Source organism: Rhipicephalus microplus, chromosome 8 (assembly GCF_043290135.1).
Source record: "Rhipicephalus microplus isolate Deutch F79 chromosome 8, USDA_Rmic, whole genome shotgun sequence".
NCBI classification, from domain to species: domain Eukaryota; kingdom Metazoa; phylum Arthropoda; class Arachnida; order Ixodida; family Ixodidae; genus Rhipicephalus; species Rhipicephalus microplus.
In genome coordinates this window covers 104,985,660-105,009,605 of record NC_134707.1, presented here as the reverse complement: position 1 = coordinate 105,009,605, position 23,946 = coordinate 104,985,660, and the positions used below count along the sequence as shown (strand labels likewise).

General features: G+C 42.6%; 2 protein-coding genes across 3 annotated transcripts in view; one reads left to right on the top strand and one right to left on the bottom strand.

The window, feature by feature from the left end:
* LOC119165672 (dehydrodolichyl diphosphate synthase complex subunit DHDDS-like) overlaps positions 1-21,130 on the top strand; it is a 32,665-nt gene extending 11,535 nt beyond the window's left edge. For both annotated transcript variants that reach the window (XM_037417768.2, XM_037417769.2), the window contains exons 3-7: positions 5,724-5,866; positions 9,026-9,142; positions 15,880-15,984; positions 18,812-19,034; positions 20,811-21,130. In XM_037417768.2, the coding sequence (XP_037273665.2) occupies positions 5,724-5,866; positions 9,026-9,142; positions 15,880-15,984; positions 18,812-19,034; positions 20,811-20,981 (759 nt within the window). In that variant the 3' untranslated portion in view covers positions 20,982-21,130. The remainder of the gene's footprint in view (positions 1-5,723; positions 5,867-9,025; positions 9,143-15,879; positions 15,985-18,811; positions 19,035-20,810) is intronic.
* Positions 21,131-22,101: 971 nt separating this feature from the next.
* The window catches only part of LOC119163900 (dehydrodolichyl diphosphate synthase complex subunit DHDDS-like), a 40,752-nt gene continuing 38,907 nt past the window's right edge, over positions 22,102-23,946 (bottom strand). Inside the window, exons 6-7 of the mRNA XM_037415972.2 lie at positions 23,072-23,293; positions 22,102-22,392 (exon numbers count right to left, since the gene is read on the bottom strand). Of these exons, the coding sequence (XP_037271869.2) occupies positions 22,305-22,392; positions 23,072-23,293 (310 nt within the window). The 3' untranslated portion in view covers positions 22,102-22,304. The remainder of the gene's footprint in view (positions 22,393-23,071; positions 23,294-23,946) is intronic.

The following is a 23,946-nucleotide window of genomic DNA, read 5'->3' as shown; positions in this document are numbered from 1 at the left end:
TTTATAATAAATATATTATAGTACCAAGCACATCAGACAAAGAAAATTCCGCGCATGGCGCAGAACTAGCAGCTGGGTTCACTGAGTGTCTCGTTAGTTTTTAGGCAAAGGGCTTAAATTGAGTGCATGTGTGCATTGTCACAATACACTCCTATGTTTCAGCACTGTCTTATCATTATCAACTAAACCTGCCAAGTTGCAATATCTGCCTGTATTTATCAATCTGCTTTTAATGCACAGATTTGAAAGCCCTGTCAGTGAATTATTTGAGCCTGCATTAAAGTCAAAATATAATTTATTATATTTCAGGTGTTACGTATTCTCCTTTAGACATATGAAATTAAGAGTGCACCAAACAGCACTCATGAAAACATGTGAGCCTGACACTAGCTAACCACAGATGTGGTGTAATATATATACACAGAGTTTTTTACTCACCTGTGAACGCCCTTCTCGAGTGCCAGTCATCCAAGTCCCACTTTGGTTGGCATTGATGTCTGTACAAAGTATTTGCTGTACAAAGCATCCAAGAAGTAAAGTCGTATCAGAAGGTGACTGGCCATACAGAAGGGCACCTACTATAACGTTCTTGCACCTCAATTGTGGTGGTATCTTGATCACTGCTATCTGTATCGGCCAAACAAAAATATTGAAGGATTTGAATTCCAGACTGCCATCAGCATTGAAGGTTAGCGTGAGGTCATCCTTCTGCAACTTTTCTCTCAGTTATTTGTACATAGAGCTCTCTGTTATGTCACCGACTTTTCTCACGTCAGCTGACGTTTTGGCATGCTCTTGATAGTTAAAAGAATGCAGCCTTTGAACTAAAGCGTCTGTGACAGCTTGATCACAGAGCAAGGAAGAAAGGTGCTGCACAATTGTCAAGGTGATGAGAAAGTGGTCGTCTAGCATCAAATTACGCCTGCTGTAGCTGCTGTTACAAGTTGAGCAGCCGGCCTGAAAGTTGTTTCATTCCCACAGATCGCCCGATATCTCTCCTAGTGAATTCATGCAAAGCGCACAGTAGTAGTGAAATCGAGCGGCCCGGATTCTGGCTCCCCCTTGCTTCTTAAACATTTGTTTTGACGTCACATCGTCTTACGTGTCAATTATATGCACAATCAGCCTCTGCAGAGCTTCAACAGCTTCCCAAGACAAGCCGGTCTCCAGTGCGAAGCTTAGTACCATTATTGGCAAGTCTTGAGCCGATTGTTCATGGTCACTCTGCACAGGTAGCGCTCCATTGGAGGTCGAGTTAGTCTCAGGCACAAAATTGTCGTCTTGCATTATTTTCTCATGCAGCGTCCATGACGTTGTCTACATTGTCGTCGTCTCCACATGGCACATCTGGCGCCGGGACAGCATTGATGCCACTTCGGTTGTCATCGGTGCCTCACGCGAACGCACAGCTTTGCAAATACGTCCGCGTCGATTTCGGAAGGTCAGGAGCATTGTTTATTGGCCCCAAATGCTGCTTTTGGTGACGCATATTTGCGAAAAATAGAAACGGTCTAGGCAAACAACACCAAAACACACTGTTGTTAACGTTGTCAGCACTATTGGATATCGCTGGATTGCATTGGATTACACTTGCAAAACAGACCCGCCCACACATAGAGTTAATATAGTCACTCTGTATATTAACTCTTATGCGCCCACAATAGTCAAAGGCGGTTGCCTGTGTGAAAACATACCAAGAAATATTCTTATTTTTTAATACATATAACTATTTTACATATAACTATAAAGTTTTTCTAGCACTTGGGAGATAAATTTTCTAAAATCACTGCATGACAATGGCTATTTTGTTAAACACGCCGATGCAATCCTATCCAATAAAGTGGATTTTGGTCGAGCTATGTGTGTTCATGTGTGCCTAAGGTCGTTGTAATTCGAACGTGCATTCATTTCGAACACTTTGCAGTTTTTGTTGCGTCATCGAGATGTTTGCGGTGGTTAGATTTTTACAGGATTTCGACGAGAAACGTCACGTCATTGCGGTCAGAGACATCAAAGATTTAGTGCCTGCAAACGACTCGGATTTTGATAAACGCGCTACGTATAGTGCTTTCTGGCACGACCCGGTGGATGATGAAGACACTGGTTTCAAGAACGCCCAGATCCTGATACTGACAGGTACGTGTTTTGGATTCTATAACTGTGCGCGTCTAATTTTCAGAGCAGTTGAGCATATAAGTTTAACATGCATTTTAACCCAAACATTAACGCAAACGTTCAAACGTTATTGTTCTAGCTCAGATAGTCTAGTTGTCCGTCCGGAAGCGCTGCTTGCCGAGGCATTTATTTATTGTACCAACAGGACATTGCAAACACGTGCTTCACGTTATCGCAGCACCTTATCTTCGCGAGTGATGTCATCAAAAGAGAACGTCGAGCGCCCTCCGGATGAGGCTCACCACTTTGAGAATCTAATTATAGGATATGATTGCCACGAGAAATTACACCCGCAAAGGTTCCAGGTCTCCGGAAAAGAGGAAGAATCTCGGGCTGAGCTGCACATCTGTGGTATGCTTACACTAGTGCTAATTGCGTGCATCGACGAAAGTAACATCAGGGACACAGTTCCCTGTGCTGATCAACTGAAAATGCGGCATGTGCATGTGGAATTTTCAGCTTAAGCATTCACACCACAACCTTTGATACACTACTGCTATATGTGTTTGTCTGTGTAATTCTTTTTGCGAAACAAAATGGCAGCAATATGAAAGGAGCCCATCATTTTTCCTACATGGTGGATGGCACCGTGAGTTCAAGCAAAGTATGAGCCATTAACAAAAGTCCAACCAGACACACCTTGATATCTTAAAAATGAAAGTTGATAGTTCCTACTTTTAATGCTGATTTCAGTTTCATTTCTATCTGTTGCAATAATGGGAATTTGTATACGTTGTTTAGCAGAGTGATAAATTGGGCGAGTTGGTAGTTCATTATTTCTTGTGCTTTGAGAGGGGGCATTACAGGGCACCACTTGTCGTATAGTCCATGTTTCTTGCAGCCTCGCTATATGATGTGCAAGAAAAAAACAAGAGTACGAAATTTTCCTTTTTCTTGCAGTTTCACCTGGCCAAGGGAATCGTTATGAAACGGGATGCAGCAAGCAAAATCTTAAAGAACAAGAAACCAATGCTCGTTTTAAAAGCACAGCACAAGCAACTTGGGGTGGGAAATACTCGCCACGAAGAGTGTGACCGGAACAGTGCTGCCGCGCAAGAAAGTCATTGTAGAAGCAGCGGAGGAGCTTGTTACACCAGAGAAGGTCACCGTCGTTTCAGGTAGCTTTTAATGAAACATCATCCGTTGCTTCTAGTGGCGATTCCACCGGCAGTTTAGATATTAGAAACGGTGGTGAATTGTTCATTTCCATTCAAGCTTGTGCTTGGGCTATTGTTACAGCTGTTCCTACATACCTGAACATTAAAGGCTTTTCAAGTCTCAAGTCCTCCAGAGCCGTCCAGTGCACCGATTGGCAAAAATGCAAAGTTAATCATGAAAGACTATGTTGGCGGCTCACCCTTCAACCTAAAGGACGCAATTATGAGTGCCCTACAGTCCACCACGCGTTCGATTCCGGTGAGCTCACCTTGCAGTGATATGGACATTGATCACGAGAAACTCGGAGCGATTTGTCGTCGTGCAGAACGACGTTATAGACACACGAAGTCATGATTATCTGAGAGTGGCCGGACGCACACAAAAGAAAATACAGCGTCACTTGGACAAGTTGGATAAGCGACGATGGGTATCTATTTATGAGTCTTTGGATCCCAGAAAGCCTCTGTCACTAATCTGGAGAACTGTCCGGGGTCTTCGTGCAACCATTACTCAGCACTACTCATATAAATCTCTGGCACTTCATTTACGCTGTGAAGAGATTGATGTTGCAGATTCTTTCTGTCGAAGGATTGCCAGCAGGGCGAATTCAACTGGGACGAAGAAGCCCGACTTTTCTGTATCTTCACGTGATCTCCGAATGGAGTGTTCGTTTTCAATGAAAGAACTAAAGGCTGCCCTAGCTTTGTGTAGACGTTCTTTAGAGCCAGGACCTCATGACATCACTTACCGCGCTCTGTGTCTTCTAAGAGGCAAACCTCGGAAGGCACTCTTACTGCTATACAGTGACTCCTGACAAACTGGCATGGTTCAACGGGAATGGAAGTCAAGTCGCCTTATTCTACTTCTCAAAGTTGGCAAGTCACCTTTGGACATCTTCTCTTACCGCCCGATTGCCCTCGCCACCTGTGTGGGAAAAGTCATGGAAAGAATGATTTCAACACGTCTAGAATGGTACTTGGAGTTCTACGAAATATAACCATATGACATGTCCGGGTTCAGACGAGGCCGCTCTTCAATTGACAATGCAGTTGACTTGGTGACATATGTAGAGCACCAGAAGGCCTGCAAACGGTTATCTGCTGCTCTGTTTCTTGACGTAAAAAGGGCATATGACAATGTCACCCACGAAGCCATTCTCAGCGCACTAGAAGGAGTGGGACTCGGTGGCAGGATATACACGCGGGTTCAGAGCTACCTACAGAATAGATCATTTCACGTGCAGACAGAGAGTGGCCCGACACCTGAGTATTACTGAAACCGAGGAGTCCCGCAAGGCGGAGTGCTAAGCCCGACGCTGTTCAACCTAACACTCATTGGACTAGTTGGCAAGCAACCAAGCAGTGTACGACTTTCCATTTATGCTGATGACATCTGTGTGTGGACATCAGGTGTGACTCGACTTCAACTTCGCGCTTGACTTCAGAAGGCAGCATCAGTGACATCGCACACCTACGCAAACAAGCGCTCGAAATCGCAAGTCCAAAGTGTGCAGTCGTGGCCTTCACCAGAAAGCCAGAGTCCACTTACAGCATATCAATTAACGGGCAGTTGGTGTCATGCAAACAGAGCCACAGGTTCTTGGGAGTCGTAATCGACCGACACCTGTCTTGGACCTCCACAAGTAAACTACGTGAAAAAGTGGCTGGCCGCCATTTGTCACTTGTTCAGGTTTCTTGCGGGAAAAGTTGGGGAGTGTTTGTCGATTGCATGTTACAGCAGTACAAGGTACTATTCATTGAATTCGTAGTCGAGAGTTCGACCGAATGCCGTCTGGTCAGGTAAAGGCATTGTTGAATAAAACAGGTCACTGACCAATGTCAAACAAAACAATGACGTTTCGGGACCCGTACGGATCCCTTGTTCACAATGGAATGACGGCTGAGCAGCAGGTTCTTATGTAACGTTGAGCGCATAACGCAAAGTCCATGAGTACACGTGGTTTAGTGTGCCAGATGATCTATTGATTGAGTTACAAGTCGTCTGAATGATTAGTGATTCGAGGTTAAGTCTGGTTGTAGAATTGTTCTCCGTGGCCATGATGCGTGCGTTGTCCCAGCTTATCTCGTGGCCCGTCTTCTCGGCATGCTCTGCGAGTGCATTTGTCACTGTGTCGCCCTTGGCGACGTCATTCTTGACGTCGCCGAGGGCCACACATAGCTTGCTGAAACATAGCTTGCGGTGAATTTGCTTTTTGCTTGACTGGAGAAGGTTCCGAACATGATTATTACGATACCCCAACCATACGTGCTGTGATTTTAGAGTTTTATTATACTTAACTTACTGTTGTCGAAATACGTAAAGTCTAGTTCAAACTGCATTTATTTGGTGTTGCGCTACCTGCCATCACTCATGGATTTCGATTTATACAGACATGGCACCATATGTCAGCGCTGGGTGTCACCGAGGTCTCTGGCTTCCTGCTCAGTGCTCGTAACTTCAGCCGTAACACCACTGAAATTGGCACTGTTCTGGATGAGCTCAAGAGGTTCTTCATCAAATCTCTTCATTCTTTGTAAGCTTTTATTGTTTTATAATGTTTTAGTAAAATTCCAGCTAAAACAATCTAATGAAAGCTATCAATCTTCGTTACCTGCATGCGTTGGAGCCAGTAACTGCAGTTTGCAGTGAATATTTTTTTTTTGCCCCGAAAACATCCGCTGAATGGTCAATGTGCAGATGATCAATTTTAGTAGGCTGTGTCGAATGGAGGAATTTGTGCTACCACCTTGGCTGCGGGTTTCTTTCTATGAGTGGGCGTTTGAAAGCTCCACGGTCGCAATATTAAACAAGAACTCTGGCTTACTGCGCTCTCTTTTGTTGTAGCAATTTATGTAACTACCCTTTTGTGTGTCAGAATTCTCAGTGATCCTCGGCGGTGGCGGAGGCTGTGCTCTTAGGTTTTCGGACAGTAGCTCGCGGCAGCGGTTTACGGCCGGCGCAGCGCTGCCTTGTGGCTGCCTGACGACAATGATTCGGAAGGTCTTAGAGGTGTCCAATGCGCTTCTGCGAGGTGCTCGGCGATGTCACTTGGTCGTTCCCCGCACTCTAGACACAGCGCGTTGGCGGCGGAGGCTCTGAGTCCCATCTAGTTTTGTTCGGTATAACGGTAGGTAAGGCAGGCTCCCTCACAGTGGTAGCAGAGAAGATGGCTGTAAGAAACATATGCAATATTGTTGCTAAGGGCACGGCATTGTCTGACAGGCGTATGATGATGCGTTGAAATGAAAAGCATCACCACTGTTCTGTCGAAGCTGCATGCTGTGAGCCGATGTGTGTTACGAATCTTTTGAAATGCTTTACTTTAGCTGTACTGGAAGCGCCAAAAAGAAAGTGTCCTCAGTAGTCTCTGATAAATATGATCAGCCTTGCTTATGGTAACTAGGAGCGATGGCAGCAGTTTGTAAAGTGGCGTTTGTGAGGTGTAATAAAACAGTGGACTCGAGCACAGGGGGAGCTAACCTTTTATTCTTACCCCGCAGCTTGACCAACCAGATCAGGGAGAAGCTGAAAGGCCATGATTTTTTGCACTATGAAGGCCTAGTTATGAGTCGGGTTTGTTATATATACATATATCAGCTGACAAGTGAGGTAGGTATGCCCCCCACTCGCCAAAGAGTCGGTACGCCACTGTACAGTCAACCACAATCTGCCTACAGCAGACGCGTGCATCGCGTTCCATTTTCACCGATGTCCGTCTCAAAATTTCTGTTTTTATTCGCTAGGCGATGTGTTCTGGCGCTGCAGTCAGGCAGGAAAACTCCCCTGAACGGTTTCCATACTGTTTACCCGCCGTTGTTTTTTGCGGGGTGAGCAAAGTAGAGCGTGAAATTACTAACCATTCTCCTATAAGAAACGTGCCGAATTGGACGGATGCGTAGAAACGAAGTTGAGTGTAACTTTATAAAATGTGTGAGTTTTATAAAAAGCGCGTTTGGAAAGTGATGACCGTTTATCCAGTGGCCTTGGTGAAGCTTTGCGAATATGTGACCTAGATGCACTGGGAAGTGGCCCGACCCGTGTTGTCGCGAACTGAAGGCTCTTGGGTTTGACTCCCATTGACGGAAATTTTAAAGACGATAGTCTTCCTTGGAGACATTCGACGCAAAAATTTTGGTCTGCCTGTTTGTCTACACTTTTGTCTGTTTGTGCGCCCTTAAAAGTACCCTAATTGACACCAAAGTGGCGAAACAATACTCCAAACGGCACCCACCGATATTGCTCAAGGTTGAGTGTTCCTACTTGTGTGATTGTCAATTAAAAAGCAATTATTGCACATATCTGAGGCACCATGGAACGTCAATATTTTGTACGTGTGTCTCTTAGTAGAAGAATAATTCTTAAGTAATACTAAGGACCGTAACGTTTATCACGTTTCGCTGACCAGGAAGCGCTTGCAAAAAAAGGCAAGTGTTTCCAACGCTTTGCTGGGACGACATGGTGGTGGCACCTGCCCGTCGCCCGACGTTCTACACCTTATCACCTCCCAGACAGGCACGCAGGGCGCGCGCACTTCGTTTTCCAAGATAACTGCCACATAGCGCTCATGTCACACGTGTGTCGTCACTTGAAGCTCTCGTTCGCCTCCGATACACACTAGACCTTTTTTGAAATAGGGTACCCCTAGCGCCACGGACGTGAACTGTAGTCTGCCGTCATTGTGAGGGCACCGCAGCAGACGACGGAGGCTCTGTTTCCCAGTGACACTGATGCGCGTTTCATGCAGGGCACACAGACACCTCTTGCATTCCTGCAGGACGCGGACCGCATCGGGAGGGAGCGCCGATGAGAGTCTCTTGCAGGCCAGATCCATGCATTGTCAGTTATACCAAGCCAAACTGCTCGTCGAACCCGTTGAAGATTAGAAAATGTTGCTCATTGGGCAGCGGAAGCAGCTCAAAATGCTTACAGGAGAGTACTAGGAGCTCGTTCAAGCTAGAAAGCGGTGCGATATCAGCAGATGATACGGAGAACTAGCCGCCAACACAAACAACACAGCACTCACACATTTGACGGCTCGCTTTCCATGCCCTCATGGTGGCGCTAGCTATCCCACGCTCTTTTGCGAAGCGAAACTGACGAAAAGCTCACCGTCAGGTGGCGTATTTATGAAAAGGGTCTACACCATTCACCAAGTTTCTTGCGCAGAACATCAAATTAACGTTTTGTCCACTCTCTCCTGACGCAAGAATATCGTCTTTCGAAGACATGTGCAGTGTAACATGCAGATACGGAGCCAATGTCTTTTACATAATTTCTAAGTGTATGTATTTTTTCGACGTCACTTTTGTGATAGAAATACGTGTGTTTAGAAAAAGTGTTCAACGATTCAGAATACTTTGTACTCTACTATAGGAGAGCCGAAAGCCGTCCCGCTATCAGTGACTAAGTCGTCTAACCAACCAACTATGATGTGTAAGGCGCAATTTTTATTACGCGATTGACATCTTCGTGGATGCTGCATAAAGACCTTCGTGTTAAACAACATGGCTTCGGCTCACATACAACGCAGTTCACATACAATGTTTGGGTAGTGGGACTGGTCTTGGTTAGAATAGCCTGACGAGTGCCGGTTAAGCTGCCAAACGCAAACAAAAAATCATTTAGTTATTGAATGTGCGCCTTTCTTTTTAATTCAGCGCGCAATACGTTTTCACGTTGTTTTCTTTTACAGAGAAATCTTCAGTCAAGAAAACTTCAAAGTCAGCACAGCAGGAAGTCTTGACCTACTATCCAAGGATTTGCGACAAAATATGGCACGAATTGAGACCAACACTGATGCCGACAGCAGGTAAACGAACATGATTGATCCCTCCATCCTAGGAATCGTTATAACACGAAAGTAAAACATCTCCTTACAAAAAGTAGTTTAATGCTTGCTGTACATTAATATAAAAGCGCTTATGTGATGCCTCTGCGTTTGAGACAGCTAAATACATCCACGTTGACGCTTACTAATACATCTTCATCCTGACGACTAACGTCCGTGAATAAAAACTGAATAATGATTAATGATGCCCGATATAGCTCTAGTAGTAAAAGGTGGCAGCAGAACCAAAGAAAGCAGAGTGACAGCCAGAGGAGTGCGACTTATTGTACGCCAAACGTTTCGTAACGTCGGCTGCTCATGACATGTTCGAATTAGTGATTGCCACTGCCCGATTGGAGGGAAACGCAACGCGCATAGTGACTTCCCTTTTGTCCGGCCATGATTTCTCGCGTGGCGAGGGTAAGCGGGCAACGCAAAGTTACAACCAGATTAAGCAAGCGCGTTGCTTTGCATGGTTGGTATACCGCAGAACTATTTTTGGTAGAAATGGATGAATGCTTTTAGTCACACCAACTCTTTGGGTAAGGTCACAACCTGACAGGCTGTTATTGTGTTCACAAAACTCCGATTCTATTGAAAACGCATCAATTAGGACGGACACGGACAAAACGACGCATTGAAGGCATTTCGGAACTAATCCTGGATTCTATGGTAATGATTCTATGATGCACTTTACCAAGAGTACCGCGAGAGGGCAGTGGTATATATAAAAGACCTGCTTTTAAATCCTACAAAGTATGTGATGGTGGTGCAGGGGATAGCATACCCTAAAAATGTTGTCGCCCAGCGAGAAATTGTGGGTTCGACGGCCGCTGACGGAACTTGGTGATCTAAATGTTATTTTTAGACATCATTTCCGTGACGGAAGTACGTCAATGAAAGCTTAAAGGACCCCCGGCATATAACGGTTTCGTGATAAAAATTATCTGAAATTTCCTCCTCCCTGTTAGGTATGTGAATCACGGTGTATTCTTTGATGAACTATAGGGTAAGAGAAGAACTCGGATGTCTCTCCGCCAATGAATGTTCTCGCCGATATTTATTGGTCGTCCCTTCTGCGGCATAGGTGAGAAATCACGAAGCCGAAACACCCACTGCGCAACCACTCCGATCAATTCTATGTTGAAGTGAAAAAAGCAGGGAAGAGAGACACGAGAGAGATGAATTAAAGCCAAGTATACATGTTTGCAGTATTGAAGAAAGCTTTAGCCATGGTAACCTAAAGGTTAAGGAAAACATTGAATTATTACAGCTTGGAGTTTTATATCTCCCTTCGAAGCTAACTCCCTTCAAAAAATTACATCTCCAGCTCAAGGAAACCATGAGTAGATGCGAAAGAGTGGGAGCTAACTCTCACACTGCTGGCGGCTTTGTCTCTGGCGCTCATAGCGGTGTTGCGCAAGACAGAAACCTCAGAAAGCTCAAAGCACGCAGTGATGGACCGATCTTTTCTACGAGGACATGCCAATCACTGTTAACGGGAAATGAGAGGCAGAGCCTGCGTGCCATGACAGTTTTCTACCAAGCCACGCTGCTGCTTGAAACTCACTTAAAAACTAGCCTTTTAAACACTTGATGTGGAGAAAGTATTCGTGGTAATATAAGTCATTAAGCGTTTTAGAACAGCAGAACAACCAGGCGTCCTACAATTCGAATTGCGCAACGATTGAATCCTACATTGCTCCGAGCCATTACAGAATCTTGTTCTTGATCCCCTATTAACTGTCGGCTATACCGACTTCAGGCATAGTTCGTCATCCTCGTCAGTCACTGCATATATTCTTGCAAAAAATGCCTCGAAAAACAGGGAATACCAAGCTTCCCCAAAGTGTGAGGAAGAATAGCTCAATGAATGGCGGCCTACTACAGAAAATTTATGATTATTTATGTCGTAGTGGGCACCCATCTTGTGTGCATCCATCTTGTGGCCCAAAGAGTGTTTAGAAGAGGCTGCGAAAGGCCGCGCTTCCGGCTTTTGCTGTGACTGTGCTGGGCGTTGCACGCAGTCCTGGTGTTTTTTTTCTACTTTTCCCAAGGATAACACGCACCGACAGGATTGGCAGAAACAATTCATTCGCACACCACATTTTTTTCAAGAGAGACGATTATTCAGTTTTTATTTATTACGTAGTTTATGATCGCTACATACTCCTCCGTGTGGCAGTAAGTTGGGATCGCTGAAGCGCACTCAACCAAAAACACCTGCTATAGTTTTTCGTTCAAAGCTTCACTACATACTCAATTACGCATTGGAGGACAGCCTAAAATGATTAGTGAAGGTGAACGATTCTGCAACAAGACAAAATCGACAAGTCCTCTCCTCTGCTAAAATTCTTCGAAAACGCGGCTATGCATTGTGTGTTTTAGCCAACAAGAACTCCTGTAAAATTTTAGCATCTTGAGAACAGTAGCAATCTGACTTAGCGTATGTCTCCTGAATACAATCCGTCGTAAGGTGACAAATCAGCTTTGCCCATTAGGTAATGCTCATCTAGGGTTTCCTGTCAAATATCCTACTACGAAGCCTCCGTGAGATTCGAGCCATCGCGCGAGAGGATATATTGGTAGACAGAGCATGTAAAACACAATACTGATGTTGTGCAGGGCTGGAAAGTAATGACAATTATTGGCCGTAATTGCAAGGAATGGCGCTGAATGACGCTCCTAGGTTTATATGCACATGTATACCCTAAAATGTGGATGGGGGAATGAATACCACCGTAGCACAGTGGTAGTGCATCAGATGCGTGCGTCGAGCAGAACAGGCTTGGATCCAGCCGGTGTCTAGTTATCTTTTAATTCATTTTTATTTGTACAGTTTTACACTACAGGAGCTCATAGGATCATCCCCTATACTTTCCTTGACATTAATGTTTGTTCTCATTTATAAGCTTGTAGCACCTGCTCTCTCAGAAAAAACGGAACTTTTTTATCTGTTCTAACACTAATTCCACTGTGTTCCATTAGACCCAGTGCATCAGAGACCAATATTCGCCTTCTGATGGGCACCTCTATGGCCGAGCATACCAAGACTTTACAGCCACAGACCGCCACAGAAAAAAAAAACGTGTTCTTGGCAGCCACTATCAATGTCGTTCTATTTGCGTGCATAATATACCTAGACTAGTGATTCTGCACGAATATAATCAAGGCAAACTTTTTAGCTATGACCTAGGGACTGAGAAGCACTGAACGCTTTCCTTTACTTAAGAACATCTAAAACTTGAGTATCTTAGAAGCTTAATCTTGTAACTACGTTATTCCAGGTTCCTATCATATTCAAGGAAGTATAGAAGTAATTACGATGGCATTTTTTGTACCACACGTTTCAAGCGAGGAAGTCAAGGATACTGTTCGTTGTCCATTTATTAAAATTATGACTAAATTGAGCAGTTTTTTTCAAGTCGCGAAGAGAACGGTGAAATAATTTTTGAAGAAGTTGTGCTGAGATGAAGGCAAAGTGTCACTTTTAGGCTCTACCGAGAAAAGTACTGTATTAGCGAAAAAAGTGAATCAACGCAAATTGTTAATAAATTTAGATATTTTTTGTCACTTCACTAACACCAGTTATTGAAATTGTGAGGCATAGTGGAGCTGAAGACGAAGAAGAAGAGCGCACCGAAACTCTTTAGAGTAAATTGGCAGAGGTCTAGAAATGAGATTTTCTTCGACTATGTCTTTCAACTGGCAAAAGTCTAGAATAAGCACTGACTTCGAAAACGTAACGCTGTCTGAAGCATCAAAAGTAATTCGAAATCTACCCTCGTCAGCTCCTGGTCCAGATGGAATCACATATTCTATGAATAAAATTTTATTCAAGCTATCCCCCGGCGACGTCCTCAATCTTATAAACTACTCTTTAAAGATTGCCTGGGTACCGTATGACTGGAAAATAGCTAAAGTAATCCCATTAATTATAAAGCAAGGATTAGGTTTTGCCATAGAAAATATCAGACCCATCTCGCTAACTTCGAACATGGTGAAATTCATAGCGAGGGTTTTAAATAGCTGAATAAGCTCCTTGGTGACGAATAAGTTCAGATAAAAGCCAAACAAAATTGGTTTTCGCAGTGAATGCTCAATTCGGTGCGCCCATGCGGATTTAGAAAGTCGAATACAGCTTGCTCGTGAAAGAAAACAGTACGCCGCATTAGTAACTCTCGACATAGCTAAAGCGTATGACAGTGTCGAGCACTCTATTCTACTGAACACCTTGCAGAGCCGAAAGTTTCCTCATTATATTACTGATTTGATAGCAGAATTCTTAAAATCAAGGAACTGGTACCGCGTGAAGGATGGCTGTTGTTCGCATAAATTCAAACAGAAACGTGGTGTTCCCCAAGAGTCCGTCCTATCTCCAGCATTGTTGAATATACTGATGAGCTCTATTCCAATTGTTCAGGATGTCAGTGTCTACATTTATTCAGATGATATCGCATTCTTCGCTGCAGAGAGTGACATTTACTCACTACATCAAAAATTGCAAAGATATATTATAACTCCAGAAATTTGGTTGCAATTCATTTCATTGTCATTGAACATAAGTAAAATGGCGCTCTTCGTTTTTCCTATAGCAGATACGGTTTGAATTTTTGTATTATATAATCGGGAACCTATTCCACACGTAGATTCAGTGAAGTACTTAGGAATGACTTCTAATGAAAAGCTAAATTTTAGCCCACACATAGAATATATAACAGTAAAGGCACAACGGGCGTTAGGTTTATTACGCAGGTTAAGCAACAGAAAATACGGGCTGCGCAGACTACGATGTTATTGATATATAAAATGTATGTGCGTCCAATATTGGAATTTGGGTGTGTATTATTCTCGGGGGCCGCTGGTTATAAAATTAAATCGCTAGTAATGTTAGAGCGAGAAGCCCTGCGAATATGCCTCGGACTTCCCAGGTTCGTGGCGAATAATGTATTGTACCAAGAAGCGCGATTGCCAACACTTCTCTGTCGATTCCGCATTCTGACGGTTCAAACCTTCTTAAAATTATACAGTTTACCGGTGCAAAGCTCAGAGTACGCATTTATCAGCGACTCTGACTCTTTCTTTCTTGCACATTGGCCTCGATTTCATACTCCTCAGATCATTTTTGTTAAAAAGAAACTGGATTGCATAAATGTAGACATTAGCACAGTAAATGAAACTAATTCCTCAACCCTGAACATTAGAATAGAGTACGATGAAATCTTCCCCCGAGAAGCCAAGTGGCAGTCTCTTAAATTTTTGACCACTACATTAAAAGATTACTTGGTACATGCAGAAACGAAAAAATGTAATAGCTCCAGATGCTTCTGCAAACAATGAAAAGCCAGGCGTAGGAATTGCATCTGATTTCCTCGGCTGGTCTTTTTCAGTAAGGCTTCCAGATTTCACTTCTATATTTGAAGCCGAGCTAGTAGCTATTATTTTAGCTCTTCGTAAAATTCCTACGACCGAGATCAGCCGTCATTCTAACAGACTCACTTTCGGTGTGTGCAGCTCTAACAACCTCCGAACAGTCCCGTGCCCTAGCAGCGTTCCACACAGTAGCACCACCGCATATAAACATCCTCAAATTAGTGAGGGTCCCAGGTCCCTGCGCATTACAATTAAATGAATTGGCATTTGCTTTGGCATGAGCATCCCTTGATGGACCAGGAATTTCAGTACTTCCCGAGTTAGAGTACTTATAAAGGGTTACATATAGAAAATTCGCTATTTTTACAAATAGTTCCGAAAAGACCACACAATGAATAGATTGTCAGCACCTCAAATTCCCATGGAAAACCCAGTTAAGTCCTTCAAAAAAAAAACTTGAAATTATGATCTCCAGATTCGGGTGCCGTGTCCCCCCACTACATTTTTATTTACACAGAGCTGGTCTGACACTTCGCCCCTTTGTCCGTTTTGCGAAGAATCAGAAACTATTGAACATTATTTTGGCTCATGTCGGAACTATGCATTAATTAGGAAACGACTTCTAGATATCCCATTTGCGAAGCTTGGTTTAAATTTAACCACAGCAAATGTTCTAAATTTTGGTGCCTCTGTTTTGGGAAATTGCCACGGAGATGCATTCGATGTGGTGTGTAATTTTATTCAAGACTCGAAACGTTTTTCAACATAAAGTCCACGTTAACAGGTACTCAAAAAAACGGGACGGAAAGTAATTTTCAAATCTGGGGAAATCCGAGACATACAAATTTATTCGAGTTTGGCAAAACCAACTGTCTGGTCGGCTCCCAAATTCAAGGTATAGCTATTAGGGTCTACTTTCTTGTTGATTTTTCTTTCACTATCTTAATCATTGGTTTCTAATAATATACTGTCTTCACTCTACAACTCCCCCCCCTTTTTTTATTGTAAAAAATAGTGCAGTTATCGTCCATATGAGACTATATGTTCTCTTGGCCAATCCCCCAGAGTAGCCATGGATTCTAGGCTACAAATAAACAAACAAACAAACAAATCATTAAGCATTTTAGGGACGATTCTTCGGGCGCAGTTTCGAGATGGTGTTGGTTAGGCGTGAATGAGGGTTACAGAAAGATTTTACAATTGGTTCTGCCAAGACTATTCTTCAGATTGATAAATGAAATTATGATGAGGCAAAGACCGAACAACTTGTGCAAGAAAATGTATCTGGTATTCGACTTCAATCTTGAATGATGTAAATTCTGAACACAGTTTTTTATATCTTGCAGAACAAAGATGCTGAGATTATGCATAGCTTACAGCAGTAAGGTCGGCCTGAAGAATATGGTGAATGATTTCGCCAATGCCGTCAAAGCAGATGTCATTGAATCAGAGTAAGTATACGCTCAAGCCTTTTCCATATGTTTTTCCACAGCACGCTTCGTCATCCGTACATCATTTCACCGGCCCACATATTTCACCGCACTTATCATTCACTTTAAGTTGCCCGGCCACGAATTAAGACGACCATCTTTTCTATGTCCTGCTTTGTACAGACAGCAGAAGACTGGAACGACATTCCTCATGATTTTGTCACCGCTGAATGCCCAACATTTTTTTGATCAATTATGTGCCCATTTTTCAAGACTTATGATTTTTTTTATTTTAACACACTGCAGGCTTTTCACGGCCCATGCAGGAGTGGAGACAATAAGATACATACTAAGCATTGAAAGAAAATACATACCGAAAGAACCAGAAAGAAGATATAATATCAAACGGCTCATAATTCAAAATGTACACACTGTATTAAGTTCATAAATGATTGAATAGTGTTACAGCATTCAATATTGTTGTCTAGTCTATTCCAATAGTGGATAGCTGTCAGAAAAAAGGAATGTTTGTGAGCGTTAACTTGACTGTAAGGTTGGTGGTTAGTTTTAGGATGTTTCAGTCGCGATGAGTGTTTGGGAGGGTCAAGCAGGTAATGAGATCGCGATATGCGGAATTGGCCATGATATAATTGGTAAAAACATTTTAGTCGCGAGATAATTCTGCGTTGCGAGAGAGGTTTTAAGTTTGCACTTGCGAGCAAGCCTGCAGAACTCTATTGCCTCGAGGAGTCTGAATATACAAATCTGAATGCCAATTTTTGTATTCTTTCTATTTTATTAACGAGGTGCTTTTGATGTGGACTCCAAATGAAATGGGCATACCCTAAACATGGTATAATTTGTGCTTTGTATGCATTAGGTTAAGGTGTGATGGTGCAGAGAACAATTTTCTCCTCAGGAAGAATAGCTTCCTCTCTGCTTTACGACATATGGCTAAAACATGTGGTTCCCAGTTGAGATTCGATGAGAAAGTAACGCCTAAGTATTTTACTTGGTCGCTTTTGTCGATAATGTTGTTTCGTATAGTATATGTAAAGTTAAGGCGGATGGTCTCATTTGTGAATGAAATCAAGTGAGTTTAGTTTTGGGTGTGTTAATTTTGGTTGTGTTTAATTAAGATGAATAGTTATGGCAATAAAAGTTTTATATGTTAACCAATTATTTATGTAATACCCCCTGGAGGGTCTTTAAGGAAGATAAAGTTATGGTATGTTAACTATTGGCAGTCAAAATGACGGCTATTTATTTCGCTCTCCAACTCACAATGCAGGGGAGGTAAAAAATGCCTTTGCTTGATTTCAGTGATGTTAGAAATTTCATTTCTCTATAGTTTGTAATTTACGAAAGCAAATATCATCTTTTAAATTCTTGTCAGTGAACAATAAAATTTCCCTTTCTCGGCATGCATTCTTCTTTTCCTACATTCGCATACCTAATAATAATTGAAATTTCTATTTCCATTATTTTATGACAATTCAGAGAGGGTCCTTCTAGCAAAACGCTGCTGCAAACAGCTTGAGAGTGCCTGAAGGCCATTCTAACAGGACTGTGACAACGTAAAACAATAAGTGTACATGGCTTGTAATTCTTTAAACTTGGTGCACAACAGTACTCAATAGACAGAGTTATTGAAGAGTAAAAAGGAGCAAAGCAATGCAACATGATGTCCTAATGCAAACTAGAATAAATGGAATAAATATATCAAGAAAAAAAAGATGCGTTGGAAGCAATGAGCAATGAAGTGGTGGCTTCTTGATCTGTCTATATATTTTCTGCGCCTTTGATTTTAGTGCAATCGCCATGAAATTTAATCTCCTTATTTTTAAATCAGCACAGCTAGATGTTGGTGTTTCAATGTCTGCTCTAGCCTCTCTTTTTAGACTTACCAATATAATTTCATCACACCAACAGTGAGATATTACGATTCGTCTGAGTCCTACTAAGCTACGTACCTTCCTAATGGAGCTTGCATGTAGACGTTGGAAAGCTTACTTCTTACAACGAGGTGTATGTTTATTTTACATTGTTGTATGTGCATGGGCAATCAAGAAAAAACTGGCATGCCTCAGTGGTAAAACAATAGACCGGTTTGCCGGGGACCAGGGTTTGAATGCCATTGCGTCATTTGTGTTTATTTTTGCTTACCAAGTTTTTTTTCCTATTTCGTTCAATAGGGGTTACAGACACCGGTGGCGGCGGACAACTATGGCGTTGTACGCTGCCCAAGTGGTGATCTGATACCAGCCTTAACTGTAATAACAATAGTAATAGCGCTCTTATCGTAAAAATATTGATAATAGCAGAGATTTTATTGCCAAATGCGCAATATGATTTTAAAGAGCAGCACGTAAGAAGACTCTCGCAATATAAACTATCCGGTGTTCTTCAAGGTGCCCCGATATTGCTCAGTACAACTGCGCTCACTTGTACACGTCCGCCAAAGTCTCATCCCAGTGGCCAGAGGCTGAACCACCATCTTCACGTCTGCAGCTGAGCACTGCAACCACTTTACCACCGAAGCAGACATAAAATAAAGTTATGAGTAGACACTAATGTCAAGTAACTTTTGACGCGGGGCTTGGCCTCTGAACTGAGGTATTTGGTCAAGCACGTTGTATGAAATAATATGTTTATATACTTAATATAGGCATGCAAATTTATGTGAAACCACCCATGTGGTGACATGAGTCGATGATTTGGCTTCCGAACTGAGGTATTCAATCATGACTCAATAACAGAACTCTATTTCATCGAAGATAGTTTTTTGGAATAAAGATGTTCATATGCGGATTATAAGCACCTAAATGTATTTGCAACACTCGTGCAGTGACATCTGCCCATGTCTGGTAACTGAATGGCTGGCACTCAATGAGGCTTCCGAAACAGAGCTGTGGTTCCGCAGCAGCGGCGAAAGGCGCTTCAGCGAATTTCTTGTGCTCCAGAGTGGCTACGCGCACATGCACCGGGAAGCAGAACTTTGGCCCGCAGTCTCAATCTGGCACTGGGTCCGGGCGATCGTGCACTTTCAACTCAACTGGCCGCATATCAAGGTGGGTGTGAAGTTATTACTGTTACAGTGGAGTTTTCTGTTCAGCCCCCATTAGGCAAAACAATAGGCAACGTCGAGGTGATGAAAACTAAATGAGACTTACAAGTGACATGTCGTACAGTCACAAATAGCGTGGCAGCGGTACCGCTCTTGTGAAGGAGGACATACGTCGTCGCATTACGCTAAATCATCTCGACACAGCAATCGTTTTTTTTTTATTTGTCAAGAGAGCTAAGAATACTTTACAAGTCACCTATTTTGAAACCTATAGTTTTACGAAAAGCATTGAAATGCTTGGAAGTCTAGCAGTAGATTCGGTGTTTTTTTTCTGCATAAATAAAAAGTTTAACCAAAAGAATGAACTTCCTATCCCAATTTAGCAGCGCATAACAAAATGAGCTGAGACATAGGTGAAGAAACGACGCTAAAAAAGTGCTGACTCGCAAATGAATGATTTATTGCACGCTACACATTTATATAAGCAACCTGCAAGTTAACGTGCCAAGGACTGCCTCAGCATCTTGTCTAATTTGTAAGGATAAAAATTATTGAAAACGCCTGCCCCAGGAAATCAAACACTTGATCATACAAATTTACTAAAACTTGACTTACACAGTTTTCTTTATTTCACAATTTGAGAGGCTTTTACCACTTTTATGTATATCCTCCATGACCTCACCGCACATTATCTGGTGTTTTTGAAAACAAGACTGTATCCACATTATTTAGAGTGCACAGCTAGATTAGAATTGGCCACGTTCTTCAAAAAGGCGTTGTGCTCCTTCAGCCTATTGTTAACAAAACATGTCGGATGTCTGACACATAGTCTACCACACGAGAGTGCTATTCTGTAGACCATGACACATCCACACAGCTGGGCCTTTTTCTCATGCTTGATTTCGAATCCTTTCTTTCTTTGAGAGCCCTAGCCAGTAATCGGCCTGGAAAGTGAAATATTGCGAGTAGACTCGAATAATTGGTGTGCGAGATGTACTCAACTTTTTGGTTTGCTTTATTGATTTTCTTCCTGTAAGGGCAGTTGCGATGCGCATTGTCTGCTGCGAATTCCTTCTGGTTGTTTCCGTCATCAGATCTAGTCATGTAGCCACGCAGAGTTCAGGCACGGGCTTCACAAAGGGAAGAGCATTCGCTTGCTAGGTGATGTGGTGGTGGCCCCTCTCTCATCACATGTGCACTAAAAAGTGATATCCATGTTGGCAGATCATTGCAGTGATTTTAGGTTAAGTTGATTACTTCTTGACTACATCGCTTCGATATTGAATTGGACCCATCCACCTTGTGTAACAAGAAGTCTTAGTCACAAGAGGCCTACCATAATGTTTTAGACCTTTTTTTATGTTTAGCGTGGGTTTTGAGCACTGCTAGTCTTGTTGTCATATATGTTTAGCGTCTTACAGTCCCAACACTTGAGTTGATGGAAGGACGACACACCGGGTCCCGTTCTTGCTCAACAAGTATAATGTATGCACTTGCGAAACCTGGTGTTTCTATAATGACGAGCAGTCTCTGCAGCAAGTTATGTTCAGTATGCTGCTCCCGAAAAAAACTGCGAAACTTATGGGCGGATTAGGTGGAAGATTGCACACAGCACTTCAGCCTACAGAAAGGCAGTTGAGGTACCTTCCAGTGGGTTATATTTATTTATTACATAATGTGACAACTCCGACTGAAACGAAAACGGCAAAATTATTGCAGAAAGCATGGGCAATGAGTAATCATGAATGCATGTTCTTTCTTATGCGTGTCTTAAGTGCAGGCGGTGAAGGAGAACCATCACACGCATCGTATTTCAGCGTGCGACCACAAAGACCTTGGAAAAATCATTCGTCAACGTTTTTTCTTGAGGCAAGTGAAGTCCACCAGGATGGCACGCGTGAATGAATTGTGCGTCGACGAGCCAACTCCAATCGACAGGAATTCTCTATAACTCGGTCTAGTTATCACTTCAGAGAAAACAACAGAAATGAAAAACAATATTTTTTGATGTACCATTGTTGAGCATAAACTAAAATATGACATAAAAACCTCTTTGATGTGCTAGTGTTAATGGAATAAAGAAAGCCAGTCGCTACTTTTCGCGTGACTTCTGTAGCACTATAAAATGACACTCCTGTCCGTACTTTTTTATCATTAATGAGCTCACCTACATCCACTCGTGCCCCGTCTCTAACACTGCCATTGTTGGCGCCATAAGCTCATAGTTAAGTATGCCTTCAACTGCATAAATTTATCATCTAAGCGGTACCTTGTGATTATTAGGCTGTATTTCTGCCGCTCTGTTACCAAAGCATGAGCAGCTCTGTATGTGTAAGTCAGCGCTCTGTATGTGTGCCCCTTCGACTAGTGTCTCATTTTTTGCACTGTTTCGTTTTTTCTATCTTTGTGCTGCTCCATTAAAAAAAGGTATGTTATTAATCACTTCAGTGATGTCACGCTAACGAAGCCAAAAGTGAGGACGAACTAATCTTGTGGTGCTTGAATAACGAAATTACGATGAAGCTAAGCAGCTTCGCTGGTAAATATCTTAGAGAATGAAAAAGAACCCGTCAGCATACAAAAAGTAATGAACTGCTCCAAAAACGAAGAACGAAAGCCCAGCGTTACACATTTAGAATTGAAACTGCAAGGGCATGAACTGGAAACTGAAAGCTTCTTGCATCCTTATTTATACAATTGATGGGCTGTTCCGCATCATAGGGTCAAAAAGATAAACATTCAGCTGCATGACCTTATGTCAATGTCTGCAACTACCGTACATATATTTGGCTCTCGCTGTTGTCATCAGGAACTGTACTTTTGCAATAACTGATATAGGCGCGTCCCGTGAAGGCTTGCAGGCCTTCCGGTGAGCCTCTAGTGCCTAACCAGAATTCTCAGCCATGGCCCTCAATATCGATGCAACAATTTGCAACGCTGTCATGCCAACCCAACTACCATGAGCTCCGTGAAAGCTTCTTGTCCGGCACAAGGTTGGAACTACTTCTATGGACACGTGTTTTAGTTTTGTGTATTTTACGACTCATTCGTATGAGAGAGACACCAACAATGGTTAATTTATTTTCCGCACTTTCCTTAGAACACTCAGCTTTTCAGAAGATATGTTTGCATGCCAAAGAAGTAGTGAAAGGATGTTTACTGCCTTATTCATTAAGATGGTCCCCGGAGAATCGCAAGGATGCGTTCGTGGGTTGATCAAATTCGCTGAAGCACTGACTGCTTAGGTGCGCCGTCTTTGCGCATTTGAGACGCCTCAAGAAGGACTTCTGAGGAATAATAGTTGCGCCGCCATTCCGGTCTTGGTGAGATGCCCACAAGTCGCGATGACTGTTCTTAATGGCCTGCATCAGAAATAATGATAACAAAAGTCTTTGTCATAGTTATCTCACGATTCGCATTCGTTACATGTAAAATGACCAAAAAAGAAGGGGCTTTATGACAGGGTTTGCTTCAATGATTGAATTTGGCAGTAGAAGTATGTAGTCTGCTTTTAACTGACCTCATATAAAAAATAGTGAACATCAAATCACAGAACCTCATTTTCTCTTCGAGTTGAGCCGTATCTAACGAAAAGCACGTACTTCATCGTTACATAAAAAGTTCTCTGCGTGAAATTGTATCTGCACTTGAATCATTGCGTTGTGTACTGTTGCTTATGGTCACTTTTCTCAAGGCTCCATAATATTTGAAGAGTTGTCCAACATTCCTCTTTGCCCGGGTCACAGGTGAAATACAATTTTTTTTCGCTCAAGAAAAATAGAACCATAAACGAAGTGGCATGGTTTTTCAAGCCTAAAATAAATGCGCTGAGAACTTTTAGCGATAGAGTTACATACAAAAAAGTTCTTCACTGAGACAAACGCAAATGGAGGCATTGGAAATCTTTTTCTTAATTTAGGCAATTAGGGCCTTCCGAAGCTCCTCGGCAAATTTGACGCATTTATGCACAGTACCTCATAAGCCATGCTTGAAATGTTTTGATCATAAAACAACGAGACGCTGCTTAGATTATCCACTAACCTTGATGTACGGACAATTAGTTGAAATTGCAGAACTGCCCAAATCCAGTTCCGGAATGTGATGGCGGGCCACAACTGTGGGTCGATGTGAATATACGAGTAGCCGCTCTGCAGCACCAAGAATTCACTGAAACGCATTTCGCCGCTGCTGCGAAACCACAGCTCAGTTTCAGGAGTGTCACTGACAGTAAGCCATTCCGCCAAGAAACCTGCAGTTATGTCACTGCAAAAGTGATCTCCTTGAAAGTTACATATATATCAACATTTATTCATTCCTATATCCTATATATATTAATTCCTATATTCATTCCTATATTCAAAATATCAACATTTATTCATTACTATTCGCGGCGCTGCGAAAGCCTGATCGAAGCAGAGAAATATTTTGTCGCCTCTGTAAAATATCACGTGTATGTTCTTATTGTTAAACACCTTGAAATAAGCCTGACGACTGCCAAGAACATATTGCCGAAATAACTTTTCGAAAACGTAAAGTAATGCTGGAGATATAGCGATCGCTATATCTGAGGCACGCCCCTTTTACTCACTTCATTCCGATGGAGGAGACAGCGCCATTCATAGCACCCCACCCAGTACATTGCATCAGCTCGCTTCAATGCTGCGTAGTTAAATGTTGTGTATTTTGCTTCATGCCCTGACGCTCAGGGCATGAAGACGAGCAGGGCGTGTTTTGCGTCTCTGGTCTATGCACTCACACAAGATCTTCGGATTGGTACTGTCGTCTTCTTCGCTCTATTTCCTTAGTCGCATGCCTACTGGCTCGAAAATGTGCATGCAAACGTCCTCAGAGCGCAGCTTGTTCTCGATTGCGCGTGTACGTTAGCAGCACGCGTGGTAGCATGCCTAAGGAGTGCG